The following is a 21952-nucleotide window of genomic DNA, read 5'->3' as shown; positions in this document are numbered from 1 at the left end:
AGGTCGAGAAGGGAGAGGGTTGACATGTCGTGGGGTTGTTAACCAATGTCATAAAACAACATGTGTACTACTGTTTAATGAGAAACTATTTGTTCTGTAACCCTCCACCTGAAGTACAATAAAAAAATAAATTTCAACAACAAAAAAAAAACTGCCAACCCTTTGGTTAACAGCCAAGCTCTTAACCAGTGCGCCACCACAGCTCCTGCTTTGGCCAATACCCAAAACCAAACCCATTACAGTTGAGACAATTCTGACTCATAGCAACCCTACAGGACAGAGTAGAACTGCCCCACAGGGTTTCCAAGGAGAGGCTGGTGAATTCCAACTGTGGACCTTTTGGTTAGCAGCCATAGCTCTTAACCACTGCAAGCCAATAGGACTTAGTAAATATAACTTAAGTAGATGCTCATGCAGAGAATGGAGAGCTAAAAACAGTAGTACTCGGATTCATTTGCAGCTAGGGTTTCTGGATGTGTTTGAGATAGATAGCTGTCCTCAAGTTGATGTTAACTCATGGTGACCTGATATAGAACAGCACGAACTGTTGCCTGGTCTGCATCATTCTCACAATTACTGGCATGCTCAAGTCCATTTCTGTATCTATGATGCCAATCCATCTCACCAAGGGTCTTCCATGCCCTTGATGGCCCTCTACTTCACCAAACACGATGTCTTCTTCTAGCAATTGATCCCTCCTGATAATATGTCCAAAGCAAGTGAGTCAGACAGTGTTCCGATTCATAATGTTTTCATTGGCTAATTTTCAGAAGTAGATTGCCAGGCCTTCCTTTCTAGTCTGTCTTAGTCTGAAGCGGGTCCACCATGGGTGACCCTGCTGGTATTTGAAGTACTGGTGACATATTTTCCAGCATCATAGCAACAGGCAAGCCATCACAGTATGACAAACTGACAGATATGTGGTTTAGGTTCTGCTAATCAGATGCCTGGGGCAGAGACAACAGTTCCTCTGGCAGCCTAGCTCTGCAGCAGAGCTTGGAGAGCCATCAGCCTGGAGTCTGTTTCTTCATGTCTCCCAACGATTTCAATTCTGCTATAAATCCCTTTCTCACATATGAGTCCAGACTAGACAAGGACCAAATCTCCTCTTTGCCATGAGGACCCAACCCCTTACATACTTAGAAGCCATCCTGGGTAAGAGAAAAATGAACCAGACAAAATGCGAGAGGCAGAACGCTTTTACCGAAGGAGCCTGAGAATTACTTAAAGGGGTTGTTTAAGTTTTTTAATAAAACTAAATTGATCGCCTTGGACTAAAATTAAGAGTTTCCCTCTAAATAGCCAGCAAGCAGGGGACTTGTAAAGAAAATCAGAGAACCTTTAGAGAAACCAAGGCAGCATTTTGTCTGCTCGTATAACCATATTTTCATTTGTGCCGCCATGTATGTATTATCTCATTTAATCCTTCCAACAGCTCTGAGTTGAGGACTATTATTACCCCATTTTAAAGACGAGGTAACAAACTCAGAGAGTTTGTGTCCAAGGTCACGCAGCCTGTAAGGAGTACAAGCAGGATTTTAACCTAAACCGTGTGTCCCCCTAGCCTCACTCTTTACCACCATGCTCTTCTGCCTCCAGCTGTCCCCTTCCTGCACCCTTGGCCATCACTCAGGTCCCCAGTGCCCTTTGCTCCTCCCTTTTCAAAATTTGCTTCAGCATTCACACTGAGATAGGAATAACCGTCGAGCCTGTTAACTTTGACAGGGGTGTTTTCAGTTTACTAGCACCAGCATTCTCTTTGGCTGAGCTTAAAGATGAGACTTCAGGCTACAGTAAGTAAGCAGAGCGACAACCGTGGGTCCCTTCTGGGGAACTTAAAATCACCCCTAGTCATCTAATCTGAAAAGTGCCTTTCAAGGTACCCACTCTACCAGTTAACCTACTCCTGCCCATGTACCTCTTCACGCTCTCCATATGGAGAAAATCTACCAAAGGCAAACCAGTTGCAGCTAATGATGTCTCCCACTCTCTCCCTACCCCTAGCTAGGGTGTATCCAAGAGGCACCACCATGGGTCCTTGGAAATAGCAGGCCTGACAGGGGAAGTCGGTGGCATATATGCTGAGGATAAAGTCCCTAATTCTTCATCAGCCACAACTAAGCAGCTTCATGGGGAAGCCTAGAGGGAAAACGGCCGTATCTCCATCAGTTCTGACTTCAATTTATTGAAATCCATAATTCTCCTCGTGTCATCAAGGGAATGTGTTTAGGTGTGGGAACATCTGCCAGGAAACTGTGAACTATTGATGAAGATAAATCTATATTTTTTTGATAAATGACTTCTGATACCAGATTTTAATACAAACAAATTGTCAAAGTCTAAGCAAAAAATTGCATCCAAAAAAAGATTAAGAATAAGGAAATTCTGTTCATTAATTTTTTTCCTGTGAGTTGGGAGAAAACTACCCTTGCTAAATGTTAGCAGTGGCATGATGTCTTTAGTTGTGTCGGGAAGGGAACTCCTCACTTCAGTTTAACAAACATTTTTAGGCACCTTCTTTGTGCTCTGTGATGGTGCTAAGGATACAAGCACCATGTGATTGGACACAGTCGCTGCTTTTAAACCAATTCATCTTGCAAGGGAGACCAACTGGTGAATGAGTGAACATGAAGTAGCATAGAATCATAGCAAAGAGCATGGCCTTTGGCCTCAGATAGACATGGGTTCACATTCCCGTTCAAATTTCCACTAGCTGTTGAGATCTTTTGCAAATTGTTCAACCTCTCTGAGCTTCAGTTCACTCTTTGGAAAAAAAAAAAGAAAAATGGAGATAATAATGCCTGCCTTTTCAGGTTGTCGTGAAGGTTACATGCTAAAGTGAAAATCTGACTGTGCCACTTGCACCCTTAAAAACTTCCCTAGTGGATGCTGTGGTGTGTAACCCAGATCCCCACAGGCACTCATTCCCCCAGCCTGCTTAGAGTGTCATCTGCTCATGGCTCACAGCTGAGTCCCTCCAGAAATTGCCCTCTGCCAAAAGGAGCTGTTTAGCCCAAGGTTATATAACCTGGGGGTGGGGAATTTTGGTGGGGGGGTAGGTGGACGGAGGTGGGCCACAGGGATGTTTGCACAAACATTGACTGATTTTTTTTTAATTGAGTTATAATTCACATACTTGGAAACCGATAGTGGTAATGGTTATCCAATGTAATAAATATAATTAATGTCACTGAATTGTACATGTAAAAAATGTTGAAATGGCATATGTTTTATTATATATATATTTACCACAGTAAAAAAATTTACCCCCTTAAAGTACAATTCAGTGGGTTTTTAGAATATTTACAAAGGTGCTCAACCATCATCACCGTCTAGTTCTAGAACATTTTCAGCACCTCAAGAAGATATGCTGTACTCATTAGCAGTCACTCACCATTCTCCCCTCTCTCCAACCTCTGGCAGCCACTTATCTATCTTCTGTCTCTGGATTTGCCTATAGTGGACATTTCATATAAACAGAATCATACAATATGTGGCTTTTGCATCTATCTTCTTTGAATTGGCATAATGTTTTCAAGGTTCATCCATGTTGTAGCATGAATCAGTACTTCATTCCTTTTATGACTAAATTATCTTCCACTGTATGGAATATACCACATTTTGTTTATCCATTCATGGACATTTGAGTTATTTCCATTTTTGGCTATTATGAATAATGCTGTGATGAGCATTCATGTACAAGTTTTTGTGTGGACATGTTTTCAATTCTCTTGGGCATATACCTTCAAGTGGAATTCAAGTCCTTTGCCCATTTTTTAATTGGGCAATTTTTATTATTATTGTTAGTTGTAAGAGTTCCTTATATCTTCTGGATACCAAACCCTTATCAAATATACCATTTGCAAATATTTTTTCCCATTCTGTGAGTTGCGTTTTCACTTTCCTTTTTTTTTTTTATTCTTGTAGTTTAAGTGAAAGTTTCCAATTCAAGTTAGTCTCGCATACAAAAATTTATACATACATTGTTATGTGACCCTAATTGCTTTCCCTATACTGTGACAGCACACTCCTCCTTTCCACCCCTGATTCCCCATGTCCATTCAACCAGCTCCTAACCCTCTCTGCCTTCTCATCTCACCTCCGGACAGAAGTTGCCCGTTTAGTCTTTTGTCTCTACTTGAGCTAAGAAGCTCGCTCTTCACGAGTATCATTTTATGTCCCACAGTCCAGTCCAATCTTTGTCTGAAGAGTTGGCCTCAGGAATTGTTTTAGTTCTGGGCTGACAGAGAGTCTGGGAGCCATGCTTTCTGGGGTTCCTCCAGTCTCAGTCAGACCATTAAGTCTGGTCTTTTTACTAGAATTTGAGTTCTGCATCCCATCCTTCCACTGTTCCATCAGGGACTCTCTGTTGTGTTCCCTGTAAGGGTGGTGATTGGTGGTAGACGGGCACCATCTACTTCTTCTGGTCTCAGGCTGATGAAGTCTCTTGTCTATGCGACCCTTTCTGTTTCTTGGGCTAATACTTTCCTCGTGTCTTTGGTGTTCTTTGTTCTCCTTTACTCCAGGTGGTTGGGACCACTTGATGCATCTTAGATGGCCACTTGCTAGCTTTTAAGACCCCAGACGCCACTCACCAAACTGGGTTGCAGAACATTTTCTTAATAAACTTTGTTATGCCAATTGACCGACATGTCCCCTGAAACATGGTCCCCAGACCCCCGCCCCTGCTACTCTGTCCCTCGAAATGTTTGATTGTATTCAGGCAACTTCTTAGCTTTGGTTTAGTCCTGTTGTGCTGACTTCCCCTGTAGTGTGTGCTGTCCTTCCCTTCACCTAAGATAATTCTTGTCTACCATCTAGTTAGTGAATAACCCTCACCCTCCCTACCCTTGTAACCATCAAAGAATGTTTTCTTCTGTGTTTAAACCTTTTCTTGAGTTCTTGTAATAGTGGTCTTATACAATATTTGTCCTTTCGTGACTGACTAAATTCACTCAGCATAATGCCCTCCAGATTCCTCCATGTTATGCTTCACGGCTTCATAGTTGTTCTTTATCATTGCGTAGTATTCCATTGTGTGAATTTACCATAATTTGTTTATCCATTCGTCCGTTGATAGGCACCTAGGTTGTTTCCATCTTTTTGCTATCCTGAACAGTGCTGCAGTGAACATGGGTGTGCATATATCTATTTGTGTGACGGCTCTTATTTCTCTAGGACATATTCCAAGGAACGGGATTGCTGGATGGTATGGTACTTCTATTTCTAGCTTTTTAAGGAAGTGCCAAATCAATTTCCAAAGTGGTTGTACCATTTTACACTCCCACCAACAGTGTATGTTTTCACTTTCTGAATGGTGTTGTTTGAAGCATAAAAGTTGTTCATTTTAATGAAGTCCAATGTATTTTTTTCTTTGATTGCCTGTGCTTTTGGCATAAATAACTGATTTTCTTACATGTACAGTTCAATGACAGGGATAAAAAGTCTTGTCCCCCTTGCCTCAGTTGAGGACAACACTGAGAGGCCACCCCAGCTCCTGTGAGTTGCCTGTGAGTTGGTGGAGGCCTCTATTGAGGCTGAGGCCTCTGTTGCAACTGATCATAGTTCAACTTCTTCCTCTCCCCAATCCTGTTTCCTCACTACTTCGTGGGTGTTATTGCCAAGAGCACTCACCAATAAATGTTCTGCCTGAAAATCTCAATGTCTCAGCGTCTGTTTCTTGGGGAACAGAACCTTAGACATTTTCAGTGGTTTCCCATTGACCCCAAAACAGAGGATCATCTCTTTACCATCTTTTTGTGACAAGTCCTTTTGTGACGTGGCTCCTGCCCACCTCTCCAGCCTCATCTCTCTGCACATTCCCCTTATATTCCATGACCCAGCCATATTGAACTACTTGTACTTTCTCAAAAGGCCATGTTCTTTTTAGTCCCTGGGCCTCTACATTTGCTATTCCTTCTTCTTCACTCCACAACACCTCTGTCTTTCCCTTCCCTGGTGAACATCCATCATGTATCCAAAGTAAGGTCTCAGCTTACCATCTCTTCCACTAGGACACTTTCCCTGGCCCTTTCGTGTGATTCCCCACTCCCTTTACTTCCCCCATCATTATACTTAGCATGTTGTTGTCGTTAGATTCTGTTGAGCTGGTCCCTGACTCATGGCAACCCTGTACTCAACAAACCTTTGTGATCCCTAGGATTTTCATTGGCTGATTTTTGGAAGTAGATTGCCAGGCCTTTCTTCCTACTCTTAGTCTGGAAGCTCTAATGAAACCTCTTCAGCATCATAGCGACACAAAAACCTGCAATGACAGACAGGTGGTGGTTACACATGAGGTACATTGGCTGGGAATCGAACTCAGGTCTCCCACATGGAAGGTGAGAATTCTACTACTGAACCACCAATGAGTCCCCATACTTACCATATGGCACTGTATTTCTTTGTTTACTACTTTGCCTCTTCAACTCAACATGAGCCCCATGAGGACAGAAACTCTCATTCACTGCCACATCTCCAGAGCTGGCACAGAGCCTGACATCTATGAAGATCTCAAGAAATATGTATTGGATGCATGATACATATAAAGTGTAGAAGCAGCCCAGAGAAGGCATTGACTAACAACGAGGGAAATTTCATGAAGGTAGGTAACTCCTACACAGGGCTTCAAAGTAGACAGAAGCCGCCCAGGCCAACAGTAGGAGGGCTTCAGTTAATGCCAACCCAGAACTCTGGATCCCAGATTGGGGCCTTTGTGTTGTGCATTCAGCCCCAGAGCAAAGCCCAGTTCTCTCACTCATTCCACCCATTTCCACTTTGGCCTCCTTGAGTCACCTGGGGCCAGCCCTCCTGCGTTCAAAGCTCTGGGTACCTTGCAGTTTCCCAGATTTGGGCAGAAATTTCCTACTAGAAACTGCTAAAAATCAAAGCACCCTTTCTGGGACATATATAAAGCCTCCCCTGGCTGTCTGGAGATGTCTTTATGGGCTTTCTTATCAGGACTCTGCAGCACTCGCCGGCACCAGGACAGTCAGTCCCTTGGTTAATCATTCAAATGGGAGGCCTGGGTTACATTAAAATGATGGATCTGTGGTTGAAAAATACATTTGGAATGTCCTCCGAAGCCTGCCGCCTTTCCATCTTGGATGGCCTCACCTCTGATCCATGCTGCTGCTTGAAGGTGTAGAGATGAGGCCCAGAGCCAGAAAAAGGGCCTCAAGGGGACTGTTAGCTGTCCCAGAATCCTGGGCTCCCTCGTCCCCCTGGAGTGTGACTGCTGGAGGCCAACTTGTCTGTCCTGGGAGGTCTTGGGGGAGGCCTGGTTTTATTACCAGAGTCATACTTCTAGTAATTGGTGGGCAGGAATTTAAACCCAGACTGTCGACGTAGAGCCTGTCCTCTTAACCATTATGTAATACTGTCAAATGATGCTTTGAGACTAGATCTTCCAGTTCTCACCCTGTCCTTTCCACACTGCCTCACATTCTCCTGAAGAGGTGCTGGGCAAGACCTATGTCTCCCCAACTCCAACATCCCTCCCTCCCTCCTCCATGGCCGGGGCTGGAGTTGGAGCACACCTGGCAGGAGCAGACCTAGAATCATCCCCAGGCAGCCAGGCTGTGCACATCATTTTTGTGACCTCCTTCAGCTCAGCACAGGTCAGGACGTTACTCAATAGGCCACCATCAAATGTAAGGATGCTATAGAGGACCAGACGGCCAGGGAGTTGGGAAAATTGCCTCCAAAAGGCCAATACCAAATCTTACCCACCTCCATCTCCCAGTATGTGGCTCAGAAAGATTTATAGGGCTGCACAAATGGGTCATTCTTGAGATAAAGGTCTTAGATCTTGCAGCTGACAGGCTTCTTCAATCAAAGCTTTAGGAAAAAGTCCACAGTTGATAAATGAGCTGTCCCTAAAGCCTCAGCAATGGGCTCCTAAAGGTCTCCTTTGCTCCGGATTTTTCATGCATCCTGCAAGGGAATATCCAGCCCTGGTGCCAACACAGCCAGGAAGGTGGCTAGAGTGAGGCTCTCAGAGGAAGCCCTCCCTGCCCAGCCCTGCCCTGGGGGTCCCTACTCTATCTGCTTGGCTGATGCCAAGTGCACAGGGACCAAGTGCACTGACAAGGAGCCCTGCATATGGTCAGTGTTCAGCCAAAATAACCTGCCAGGGCAGGGCAGATGCAGATGGTAGAGGATGGACTGATAAGATGTGGCTCTAAGAAGGCAAAGTCCAAGCTGACTGGTGGAGAGGAAGCCACATGGCATTCGGAGAAATGAGACTAATAGGAGCTTTGACTGTGGCCAACACTGCTAGTTGCCTAGTCAATGTCCATTCTCCCCTTCTTTCTTCCAAGAAGAACTCTGAGTTTGTTTAGAGCAGCAGTGTGCCCCGTTTATAATATTCACTTCCCCCGGCTCCCTTGCAGCTAAGGGCTAAAATGTAAGCAATGTAATTGGTGCTCTATTAGGAATTTTGGGGAAAGTTTTTGCTTTCCTGTTATAGGCTTGTCCCTTGCGCCTTCCCCACTCTCCTTTTTCCTGCCTATTTTACAGATGTAAAAAAAACTATGGAGCTCTCATATTACCGCACGCTAAGAAGACCAGAAAGACTAATGATTTTGTGGAACTGCTGCACCACCTGGAAGGCTACCTCTGACTTGTGTTATGTGAGCAGAATAACCCAGTCTCTGGTTAAGCTACGGCAGTCGTTTTGCTATCACATGGAGTGAAACACTGTCCTGAGTAATAGAGTCCAAGCTCTTACTGACTGGGAATTTGAGCAAGTTGCTTAGCTTCTCTGAAGCCTGAGATTTCCCATCTGTATAAAGAGAATGATGAGAGTAATAACTACAAACTGCTAATTGATCACACACTATTGTAGGCACCATGCAGAGTGTTTCACCCACATTGTTTACTGAATGGAGACGGTGACCACTGCATACAACAGGAAGGGGCATATTGCACAAAATAATACCTGCCTTAGCTACCTCACTCTGTCCTACAGGGTCGCTATGAGTCGGAATCAACTCGACTGCAACGGGTTGGTTTGTTGGTAGCTACCTCACTGGACTTTTTTGAGAATCAAATGAAACCATATTTGAAAATCCTTAGTAAAATAAACCATTACACATGTGCTTACTTAATCCCCCATTCCCTGGAGCAAACGGAGTAGAAACCAGGAAGAGAATGTCTTACTCCTAGAGCAAGAAGTAAGCTCACGAGACTCATTGCTCTCCCACTCCCCACCACTGCAGAAAAGGAAAAAACAAGAAGGGGTTTATACATAGTTGTGCCAAATGGAAAAAAGCCAGTGGCTGCCGGCTGAAACCAAGCTGTTCCATATAGTTTCGCTTGGGGCCTCCTTCAGAAATTAAACCTCCCCCCAGACGAGACCCTGGGGACAGAGCACTTATCTTCTTTCTTTTGTGTACCCCCTCTCCTCCTTCCCTCCATACACACTCCCAGCACACACAGCGTGGCCTGCACGCAGTCAGGACAGGGCATTAGCAGAGCTGACTGTCTGCTATGGGAGGTCAGCCAGGCTGGGCCTCCCCTCTGAAGCCTTATTTTTTTTGGTGTCTTCTCACTTTTAATCTTCTCAACAAGCTTACAAAACTAGTGTTGTCATCTGTATTTTACAGATGAGGACACTGACAGGAGCTCAGATTTGAACCCTTGTCTCCCAGCTCCAAAGCCTCTGATCTGAACCACTATGTTGAGCTTCTGCCATTTTAAGAAGTGATTCTTGCTCCCTCTGTCTCTCCCACTGGGTCTCTCTGTCTCTGTACGTGTGGTTATCTCTCGCTGGCTCTCTGTATGTGACTCTTTCTCTGTTTTTCTTTCTACGTTTCTGTTGTCTTCTGTTACTGTTTGTGTGTGTGTCTCAGTCTCTCTCTTGGTCGCTGTCTCTCATACGCTCTCTCTTGCTTTGTGTGAATCTCATGCCTTTTTCCTCAGGTCTGTGTTGCAAATGGTTTGTGCTAAACCAGTAACCTAAAGGGTGGCAATTCAAACCCACACAGCACTGTGGAAAAAAGGCCTGGTGATCCAATTCTGTAAAGATTACAACCAAGAGAACCCTATGGAACAATTCTACTTTGTAACACACAGGGTTGCTATGAGCTGGAATCGACTCAATGGCAGTGGGTTTTTGGTTTTCCATGTGTGTGTTTGTCTCTCCCTGTTGCTCTCACCATGACGCTCTCTCTCTGGGTGCATATGTTCCTCCTTGGGCATTCACCAACCTTGGCCCCTATTAGCACACCATATTTTAATTGCTTGTTTACTTGACTGCATCTCTTACAAAATTCTAACTTCCGTGTCTGCAGAGACCATCTGTTTTGTTGTCAGTTGCATTTCAAGAACCTAGCACAACGTACAGCATAGATGCTGAATATATTTTTGTTGAATGAATAATTAAATGTTTGTTGAACATACTGGGAAGGGAGAATGAACAATCCCTAGCACTGAGAAAGACAATGGGGTCTCCCCTAAAGGCAGATGGCAATGGGAAGAGAAGGGAAGGGAAGGAAAGAGGTCTGCAGTCAATTTTTCTAGCCCTTATAGAGATTACAATCAGGAGATTCATCAAGACATTCTTATCATGAGTGTTTATCACACGATCTGGTGGCCTAAGATGTGATAATGCATAGTGGTTAGAAACATGGAGGATGGGGATCAAAGCCCAGCTCCACTGCTGTCCCTTAACCTCTGAGCCATTTCTCCTCACCAGTCAGGTGGGAGCAAGAACAAGAGCTTGCAAGTGGAATAAATGCTTATGAAGATAAACAGATCCTTCAATTTACTGATGAGGAACTTCATCCTAGAGAGGGAAAGAGATGCCCTGCAGTCACACAGCCCGTGAACAAGGCCTCCTTCCACCCTCGGCCAGTGGAGGAGTCTGACACCTGAGAAGGACAGTGGGGGCCTCTAGTGGTCCTGGGAACTTGGAGCAGCCTTCAAAGCTGGAGTGACAGGGCCACCACTTCTCTCTGTCTTCCCCTCCCTTCCACCCCCAGGAAGGGCTATGGCACTCAGCCCCAGAGCAACCCCGGGTGCAGGCAGACAGGCAGACAGGCAGGCAAGGGCCTGGAGCCTCTTCCACTTGGGCAGAAACAAAACTGAGCTAATGGGGGACTGCCTTAGGCTTTGTAGCTGGCTGGTGGTCTAGAGGGCCACTTAGAAATGATCCATGAACAACAGCCAGTTGCCTTCCTACAGCTTCAGGCCCCCATCTCCTCATCTGCAAACTTAGGGGCTGGATTCGATAATGTCTAAAATCTTAGCCAGGATGTCCCCAACCCATGGGCACTGACCCTGGGGCATTATGGGGAAAGCTGCCTGGGCAGAAAGAAAGGGATGGACCCAGGGGAATACGGTGTGGTTAGTGAACACCACAGGAGGCAGACAGAAACTAAGAACTTTTTTATTAAAATAAAATAGCTAGGTGAGGTCAAAAGACTCTCTTTGTAAATTGTAGAAAAATAAGTTTGTGGAAAAACTACCAAATATGATTTTACTCTGGAAATTTCCCTGGGTTAGGAAAAACTCAGCCAACAGGTCAAGCGGGAGGGAAAGGTGCTTGTGCTGGGACAATGCACTTGTTAGCTCATCACACTCTCCTCAGGGCGCTCTCAGAGGCAGGGTCCAGGCCCAGAGCGGGAGGGCCCTCAGCAGGTTGGCCACAGAGCCAGGGGTCTCTCACTTGGGCTCTGGGCTCTGCCTCACTGTCTGCCCTCGAGGGCCAGACATCAGGGAATTTCTAGGTCTAGGATGCACACACAGGGCATAGCTCAGCAAGCAGCCTCAACAGAAGGATGGGTCTGCATTTCCTCTCAAAGTTCTGTGTGACCCTTGGGCCAGTTCTTGGTGATCCTGTGAATTAGGCAGAGCATGATAGCATCACCCGTCTCTATGAGGTGTTGTGGGGATTGAAACCATACATGTAAAGTGCTCATCACAAGGACTGGCACACAGTAAGTGCATGATAAATGCTAGCTACTGTGATTATTGAAACAACCGCAGCCTTCGCCCTTTCCTCAAGCGCATTCACAAACTCAATTGCGAGTCAAAAAAACTAGGAGGTTCTACCTAGGTCCGCTCCATTGCCCACTTAAGACACACCCTCAGATAAATGGATTCACCTCTCTGGGCCTTCTTTGTCTCAGAGGGATGCAAATTCTGCCTGCCTGCCCTCTAGGGCTGTTATGGGCTGAGAGAGGCCTGACCTCATCATTCTGAGAAGTCTAACTGCTCTATGGATGCAGAAGACAAGGGGCACTGGCTCTCCCACTCTCCATTTGCCAGTGTGGGTGAAAGAACAGCAGCCACAGCAAGATGCCAAGGCACAATGCCACCTCCCTTGGAGGGGAGAGGTAGAGGAAACAAAGACACCACCATCTGAGCCCTACTCACATTCTTTCCTCCTTCTTCCATAAATATTTTCTGAGTGCCAACTGAGTGTTAGGCACTGGAGATATAGAGATGAATAAGTAGTCTGTGCCCTCTTGAAGCTCAACATCTTATTTCCAAATATGGGGAGGGATCTGGCAAGAGCCTCCCACTCCCTTGGGTCTCCCCAGCTTGAAGATTGGCCTGGCCCCTCTGTGCTGTCCACCTGACACCTAGACAGCCTGGGATCTGGAGGGTCCTGGGACTGAACAGTTTGTTCAGAGCCCAGGTCTCTGAGCTGAGTAGTCACAGCTGAGCCAAGTACACAGGCCCACTTCAGAGGAGTCTCACCTCCCAAACGGGGATGCCCCATCTTACTCTCCAGACTTGGCTCCAAGCGATTCCCAGAGGGTGACCATGAGCCACTACTGAGGGACACTGGCTCTACCAGTTTTTGTAGATGAGGAGTCCAGAAAAGGGCTAAGCAGGGCAGCCTATGAGAAAGATCCAGCTTCCAAAGGCACAATGCCACTTCCCTTAGAGGTTGTCGTGGGGATTAAAGGCTAAGTCTGCGAAGCATTTAGTACAAAAGTAAGTGCACAATCAATGGTGTCTACTGCTACTATCACTGTTACAGTAACAAATGTGATTATTTACCATCAACATAAGAGGAGGACATTGTTGGTCCAACTGGTCTGAAAACTGGGGCTAGTGTTTTTCTTCAATCATATTTGCACTCCCAAGACCCTTGGTGCCTTCTTCTCTTTGGTGCTTCTTGGACCACCCCATCACCCCATCACCTTCTCATTGGCTGGCAGTGGTAGAGAATTAAGAACACAGACTGGAGTGCAACCAATATCCTGGCTTCATCCCTTTGTAGCAGCTACCTTAGGCAAGTTGTTTAGCCTGTCTGTGTTTCATCTCCTCATATGTTAAATGAAGATAATAATAGTAACTATCTCGGAAGATCATGATGAGGATGAAATGTGTTGATATAAGGAAAGCACTTAGAAAAGTGCCTGGCACATAGTAAGCACTCAGTAAATGTTATCTATTATTAGTATTACATATATGTTGATATCTTGTATATATTTAATAAAATACAATTAATATTTGGTTATTTAATAATCAAAACATAACAAATATCTAGGTCTTATAACAAACTTTGTAAGCGTCAATGTTTATTTACAGCTGAATCCCTGACTCCTCCTCCCTGTACCTGAGACCAGCACACCCATCCTCACAACAGGAGGTGAGGCCCAATCACCTGCAGTTGCACACACCACTTAACATCTATGGAGGGACTGTCCTCTCAGGGCCTCATGAAGAAGGTCTTAGTGGGTGTGGCACTGTGCTGGGGCCAGGTGACAGAGACCAAAGGAACCCAGACCCTGTTCAATGGATCTTAACGAGAAAAATTTTTAAATCTAAAGACACGCAGGAATAAGTCTATCTTTTTCATGTCCTATAAAGTCACTATGGGTCACAATCGACTTGACGGCAATGGGTTTTTCATGTCTGAGACATAGCGGAGAGGCTGGTTGGTGAAAATGAAATACTGAGAAAGGTTTGCACGTTTCGGCTTTTATTAAAATTAAAGTAACAAAGTATGGGAAACTAGAACATTGATTCCTTTAAAATAACATGTTTGAGGAAATGTTTCTTCAGCTTTCACTGTAACTGATCAAGCATGTGACAAGTGTTGTTCTTTAACAAGATATATGTTCCGTAATATCCATGCAGGAGACACCGGATTGAGGGCCTTACCTGTGCGATATGTCGTACAGGGTGTCAGTCATCAAGTCTGACTGGAAATGGACAATCACAGGGACAGAGCACCCACGGGGACATACACATTCAGTGTCTTGAGTTTTCTTTCAAAGAAAGTATTTTACACATCATATACAAATTAAAACTACACAAATTAAACATAAAATCCAACAAGGGTACTTTATTGCCACTGAAAAGGGGAAAATATAATTTATAATCTCATACCCAAAGGCAAGAATATAGCACTAGGGCAATTTGTTTCTCCAAATGCCACAGTCCCTTGCATTCCTGACTCGGCTGATGCTGTATCCATGAGTCACTGAGTCTTATGACAAAGGTTGCAGAGAGGCCGTAAGGCGGTGATCATCCACTATGGAAGAAACCTCTTCCATTCCTAAATGCCAGATGTGCTGCCAGCTCTCCTGCCTGGTCAGTAGATGCACAGCACAGCTGAACACGAGGGGCTTAGGATCCTAAATAGTGCAAATACTTAAATTAAAAAAAAAAAAAAAAAAGACATTCCAACCTCCTTGCTTCTCCAGGCAAACAGAGCCTCAAAAAACCCCAGCTAACTGTAATATGAGTTTGCTCAACCTCTCAACTTGATCCAACTGGGTGCAGATGGGGCGCATGGAGGCAATTCAAAATGGCACCTGTCCCAACAATAAAAATAACAATTAGAAAAATGATGCCAATGGCAGACAAATGCACAAAACAGAACCTGGGTTATAGACACAGCTCAAGAGGCAAGTAAGTTGTACGTTAGTATGAGCAACTGCAAAGCACATGCTTAACACATTCTTAATGGGGATCATAAGGACTGACCCCTCTTTTTAAAGTTCAGAGAAAAGACGCTTCCAAAAGGGACATCATCCAGCAGCAAAGGCCTTAAGCTGTTAGAAGTCTCAGAAGACCAAGGGGACAGAAGAGAATGAAAGGAAACTGCCTGGAGGGCAGGCCTTCTCTGGGGCTTCTCCACACCACACTCTGCCAGGCTCAGTGCCAGGCAGCTAGAGTCACCAGGAGGTGGGCCACGCCAGCCTCACCCCCACAGAAAGCAGACTCCAAAGACGTCGTTGTTGTAGTTGTGTGCTGTCGAGTAGATTCCAACTCATAGCGACCCTACACAGGCAATATACATGGATAAGTACTGAGTCGAGCTTAACATTTGTCCCTAGGAATTCAAGAATCACCAGTCATTTGTGTTTTGAAATTCCGCAGTCTCCCTTGAGTATGGTCTAAGAAAGAAGACTCCGAGGCAAAGAGGCACGTCTACCTGGAGCTACTGAAAAATCCATTTTTGGAGGGTGAGAAACAAAGGGAAAGAGCTACAGGCATGAACTGGGTTTGAGAGGGAGCAACATGGAACCTAGCGTTTCATCATCATGGATAATAAAAAACGATTCAAATATCCTGAAAAATTATCTTATAAAAATATCTACATTAAAATTTTAGCCTGAAAGCTATAGCTTCAATTTTATAAAAAGGCAGTCTTTGAAAGGATCTGGCTCAGAAATACACAAACATTACACAACAGATATCAAAGTAAGACAGCTCAAAAAAGCATCTTAGGGGATACTGTGACTGGTTTGTCATGAACTAGAATTAAGTATTCTTATTGCATAGCAGAAAATGAGGTCACTTTCATTTGCATAATACTGCAACTTTTTAAACGGAGCAATGCCGTTGGGCACTGATGAGAAATAACTTTGGAATTCAGAGTCTGACTTCTGTGTTTTCCAAATCAGTATCCTGTTGGTGTTTAAGCTGCTTCTAACCTTGGGTCTCAATTCCATTTTATCACTGCAATCAGACTTCCAGACACATCACTGACAAAGCTGCATTCATAAGCAGCAGTGGCCACCCTAATTGGAGACAAGGACTTCTCACCTACCATGTGACCAGCACAGGCTTGAAAATAAGTCTGCTGTGTCCCACTACGGAGAGAGAAGGTCGTATCTAGTGATAAAGAGACAGCAGTTTTGGATGGCATCCGTGGGCAGCTAGAGCAGACTTCTTTTTGGTGATGACGTACCAGTGTTCTAGTCCCCGTGAGAAAGGACACATGAAGATGAGATGACATGGCCTCAGGAGCACTACTAGCAGGGCAGTGTTTCCTGGGAAGGGAGACATGGGGTGGAACCAATAGCAAAAATCCAAAAGAAAAAACATGGCTGGCTGGTTTTCATGGGAAGGGGCCCTTTCTGGGAGGATGACACACGAAAAATAACCTCCCCCATATAAGCTTGAAAGTCCAGCTTCTAGGTTGTGGGAGAGGGGATGGCGAATTCACCTTTCATCTGAAATCAGGAGTTTGTGTAAATAGCATACATTCGGCCCCAACACCCCACCACATCCTTACCCCACACACATCAAAACAAGGTCCCAAGAACATTTGGGACCAAGAGTTCGTTCCATCAGCTTCCAACCTAGAGCCAGGGAGAGCTCTAAAACCATAGTCATTTCCACTGCTGGGAGAGACCAGAGCACTCATTTAAAAGCGAGCCTGGATTCCTTTGGATACATTTCTTCCAGGTCCACCAAAGCGCAATGTTTCAGCCTCTTCCCTAGGCTGCTAAAAATCCTCAGTGCCTTGGTGCTCTCCAAACGTCTCTCTGAAGCAGCGTCTGCTCAGCGTCGGAAGGAAAAGTTTCCTCTTCAGGAGAGTGTGTGTTTAGTGCACAATAAATATACAGTAAATACACAAATTGGCCAACTAGCTGTGGAGGCTCCTGGGTTTCTAATTGCAGGGAGGGGGGATGCCAGTCTCCTGCAGCATCTGCCTGAAAGTAGCCCAGTTGTATTAGAAGTCCAACATCAGGGTTTACAAAGCCCCTTGGCTTCCTGGAGGCAGACCTTGACATCAAGTATGAGCATGAGACTGTTCTCCATACACAAGACCTTGCCTCCCCCATGCCTGAAATTACAACATAAGCAACTTGCTATTTTAGGAACAGCACAGCTTTAAGGTTCTTTTTATAAAATGCAAATGACTCCATGCACCCTCAAATACCTCCTCTCCAGAGCTTGAAATTCTATTATTAATAATTTTCACCTGTGAATTAGCAAACTTTCCTCAAGCTCTTCTTTTAAAATAAAAGTATCCTGGGGAGAGATCACACATCCAGGGCCCACCACCATCTCCTCCCCCATAGGGGAAGCAAGGAGGAGACGGTAGCCCTGAGGGTTGGGGAGAGGGTACAGGCCCTAGGATGGGGCAGAGGACAAGGAAGACAAGGATATCAGACAGACTGGACCATCATCACATACAGCCAATGGTCAGCCCCAGCCAGTATCTAAAGTCATCCATACTCATCTGAATCACACGTGACCCCATTCAATGCAGGGACACACCTATCTTTGGGTTTGGAGGTATGGTGACCTTTTATTTATCCTCCAAACTTGAACATTTTTTAGAGTAAAATGTGGTGCTATGTGTAATTAAGCCTGGATAACAAGTACAAACAGGGACTGTACTATCCTGGGCAAACCCAGAAGTAGGATCCCTCTCTGAGCCTATTCTGGGCAGGGACCTGGTCCCTACCACTTTGGTTGGTTTTTGTTTTGTTTTTATCTTGTTTATTTTTTTTCTCCAGTGTGTTACCCAGGGCTTCTCTGAAGAGTTAGTTTTCCCAGCTGAAGAGACAAAATCTCCAAACCTGGAATCCATAACATCAAGGACCCGTGGCCCAGACCCAAAGCTGGGCCGTCCTCATCTGCTTCCTGGAGGAGAGCCCAAGGAAGAGCACCGGCAGAGGAGCACTGGGAGCCCTCGTGTCCACCAGTTCCAGCACAGAGTGTGAGGTGCTGCTTCAAGAATGCCCAAGCTCTTCTGCAGACAGAGTTTCTGTAGTCAAGTAATATATGCTGCCCCTCTTGCTAGTTATTTCTGGACCTTCCCAGCCTGATCAAATGGACCTCCAGAAGACAGCAGCTTTAGTAGTCTCAGGGTCCCCAGGAGTCAAATCCAGAAGAGAGGTTTCTGTGATTTGATTTTTAGCATAGTGAAGGATCAGTAGTAAAGAAATCCAGTAGATAGTCACACACCCCACCCCTCAATTTAGTGAAACACCATGTTCTACATACATACACACACACACACACACACAAACACACACAGAGACACACACACACATACACACACACGGTCCAGGTTCTCTGTTGTCCCTGTAGAAACACAAAAAGGTCCAAAGGTGCTGCTGGGATTGTCAGGAACCCCACTGCTCAGGGTGGAAGACAAAGCACCTCAGGGGAACAGGAGGTGGGTCACCGACGGGTGTTCACACTGCGAGGCCACTCTGGCAAGTCAGAGGAGGGCGGTTCTCACACCACCACAGACTCTCCCAGAGAGCGGAATCCAGTCATCATGGTCCCCCGCTATTCTGAGTCACAGGCAGCACCTCCTCCCTTCCTCCACCTCCTGGCAGTGGGAGTTTGGGTCACAAGGGCTTGTGAATCACAGCAACACCTAAAATAAAAGGAACAGAAAGTTATTATCTTAGCTTCTCCAGAGTTATTAAGAGTCCCAGTGACTTCATGAATCCAAGACAACCTAAGTCACAGCCAAGAAAAATGGACACAATTTTTATCCAAATATTAAAGGGCTTGTGGACTCTGGCAGCCAGCCGCTGGCTGTTCCCCACCCGTACAGTTAAGCCTCAGCAAGGGATCTGGATCAACAACAGCCCCTCAAACACCGTAGATGATGGTCTCATCTCTCATCATCATACGGACTCATCTAGTGTTGTACTGGCTCCCATTCCCAACCCCAGACTCAGTTCAGCTCAGCACCCTTGCTGGAAGCCCAGAGGCAGCTACATGGCTCTAACTTTGCATCACTTTAAGAGAGGTGATGAGTGATTCATATCTACTTTTAGAAGGCACTGGAATGAACTGGAAAGAACAGTGAATTCATAGAAATAAGAACTGAATTTCAATCCCAGCTCTGCCACCAGCCAACCTTCACTGTGGCCGCAGGCAAGTTCACTTACCTCTAGACCTCAGTTCCCATACTAATTTAGTGTCATCTAATTGAAGGATCCTTCCAGTGTTGAATTCAATACTTCAATAAACAATCCAGACATGTATGTGTTACTGTTTTAGCCATGTTGAACCAATTTCAGTACCTAACTCTGAAAATCCCATGTATGACCCTAAAATCTCATTGTAATGAACTGAGGCCATGTAGCAGATACTGGTTGGTTGATTCAGCCAACATCCTTTTTACTTGTTATCCTCTACTATACAGAACCACAAGTTACAGGCTCAGCTTTCCAGACACCCTTGCAGCTAGAAGTGGCCGTGTAGCCCTGTCCTGGCCAATGAAATTATAAATGCAAGTCTGCTGCAGTTCTGTCCTTCTTCCTGCCTGGGTCCTCATGCAAGGTCTAAGAGGCCGTAGCAGCTATTGGTAAAGATAGAAGAATAGAACAGAAAGGAGAAGCCTGATTCTTCAATGGCAGCCCTGAGCCACCAGGCCAGCCCTGGCCTTCTTTCTGCCTGAGACAAATACATCCCCTTCCTTATTTAAGCGAGTTTCCGTCAGGTTTTCTGGCACTTGCAGCTGAACAAATCCTAATAAATGGGGTGTCAACAGGTAAGGTGGTGACTGAAGCCTTATTTTAACATATTCCTACTATGATAAGAATTTCTGATTGGAGGTGAAACCAAGAGAAGAACATTGTTAAAAAGAATTGCAGGAGACTTCCAGGCAACATGGCACTATAGTCAGAAGCACCACGCCGTCCTTCTGCAGCAAAGATCAGAAAAACTAAATCAAACAGTCAAGCGTCAATTCTGAAACCCTGCGCATCAAATGAAGAGATAAAGAACTCAGCCAAGCACCGAACAGAATAAGAAACTGACTGAGAACAGAGAGCGAGGAGAGATATGTGCAGAGGTCCCCTATCAGCTACCACAGCAAGGATCCGCCATCTTGGACTCATATCGGAGATCAGCGAACAGGGGTATGAGAAAGCAGCTTCACGAAGCTTCCAGCAGGAGACAGAACAACCGGTAACCAGTGATATAGGCTTTCCCACCCCCCACACTTCTTCACCCCCACTTAGCCTCCTGTGCTTCCTGCAGCCACAGTCTCTTGGCCGGGAAGCTCCCAGGTGTCGCTTGGATTCCACTCGCCTGCATTGGCTGGCTCCCTGAGTGCCTTTTGTTGGCTGCTAGTGTTGCTTTTTTCTGCTTCTTTAGATTTCTTCCTTACCTCTCACCACCTCCCCCTCCTTTCTCTCAAATACCTGGCTCCGTGAGCCATCTTTGCTTCTTCCTGAAAGGCTGCAAAACACCAGTTGACTGTGAAACTGCTTCCGGCCCATGCTGCCACGCTGGTAGGACCCCCGGGGCTTTTTTGCTTGTTTGTTTGTTTGCTCTGATTTGTTCTATTTTGATTTGTTTGTTTGTTTTCTTTTTCTTTTCTTGGCTTGGGAGCCCCTTCTAGCTGGGCAGTACCACATAGCTTAGAAACTACTCCCTTACTCTGCACAGACCCACAGGGACATACCTGGGGGCATTTCTATTTTCTTGTTTTTTGTTTGTTTTTGGGTTTTTTGTTTGTTTTGTTTTGTTTTGTTCTCTCTATTATTCCCTTTTTGTCTTTCTTCATTTCCAGTTTCTCGATTTATTCATTTTTTTACACTTTTTCTTTTTATTCATTTTTGTTTTTCCTCATTTCTCAGTCTCTCATCTCTCTACTCCAATAGTAAGCTCCCTTAGCACTGTTTTTTGTTTGTGTGTATGTTTTTGGCTCCTGTTCCTCTCTTCTCTCTCTCAACTTTCCTATACCCATCTTAGCTCCACACATCACAATCTACCCCCTCCTTCCTGCCTACCTGCACCATGCGCTGAACATCACACTCCCAAGCAGCACAGGCACAGCCTATTGGAACATGCCCTGCACTGATTCCCAGTCCACACTGTCAGCCCTGGTACGTGTCACAAAAAAACCATCCCAGAAACTCCCCTTCAGCTGGACCTGCACTGCTGTACGATACCTGAGTGACTGACCCTGCCCATTGGAGAAGGAGGTGAAAAGTATTGTGCCCACAGATGAGCAAACAACAAAGAACACACAGCCCACCTGCTCAGACATAACCAAACAAAACAAAAAGCAGGACAAAACAAACAAATCTATAATCAATAAATGAGGAAAATAACCACTGAATGCCCCAAAGACAGCAGACAATATCAAAACATTTACAAAAATAGGACAGGATGGTTCCAGTAGGCATCCAAAATAAAACACCAGATGACCTTCCAATAGAAGAAAAGGCACTAGACCTAACTGATAGGTAATTCAAATCTCTAACATTCAGAATTATCCAAGAGTTGAAGCAAAAAGCAGACAAAAATGAGGAAAAAAATAGACAAATTCATGGAAAAGGCAGACAAATTCATGGAAAATACAGACAAAAAAAATGGAAGAATTCAAGAAAATAATACAGGAACAAAATGCCAAAATAAATTCACAACTAGAAAACATACAAAAACAACAGTTAGAAATCCAAAAGGTAAACAACAAGATTTCAGAAATGGACAGTGTCATAGAAGGGCTGAGGAACAGGTTTGAAATGATGGAAGATAGGATCAGCGAAATTGGAGACAAAGACTCGGCTACAACTCTGTTTGAGGAAAACTTGAAAAAAGAACAAAGAAAAATGAAGAAACCCTGAGAATTATGTGGGATACAATCAAAATCAAAAATCTGCTAGTAATTGGAGTTCCAGAACAGGGGGAGAAAACAGAAAACACAGAGAGGATCATTGAAGAATTGCTGACAGAAAACTTCCCCAATATCATGAAAGATGAAAAGCTG

At 44.9% G+C, this 21952-nt stretch overlaps 1 protein-coding gene across 1 annotated transcript in view; it reads right to left on the bottom strand.

The window, feature by feature from the left end:
- Positions 1-18566: 18566 nt before the first annotated feature.
- Positions 18567-21952, bottom strand: part of KLHL3 (kelch like family member 3) — a 119007-nt gene continuing 115621 nt past the window's right edge. The window contains exon 15 of the mRNA XM_004384689.1: positions 18567-18595. Coding sequence (XP_004384746.1) covers positions 18567-18595 — 29 coding nt within the window. The remainder of the gene's footprint in view (positions 18596-21952) is intronic.

Source organism: Trichechus manatus, unplaced genomic scaffold, assembly GCF_000243295.1.
Source record: "Trichechus manatus latirostris isolate Lorelei unplaced genomic scaffold, TriManLat1.0 scaffold00127, whole genome shotgun sequence".
Classification (NCBI taxonomy): Eukaryota; Metazoa; Chordata; class Mammalia; order Sirenia; family Trichechidae; genus Trichechus; species Trichechus manatus.
The sequence above is the reverse complement of the archived record's forward strand: the minus strand, read 5'-3'. Positions and strand labels throughout refer to the sequence as shown.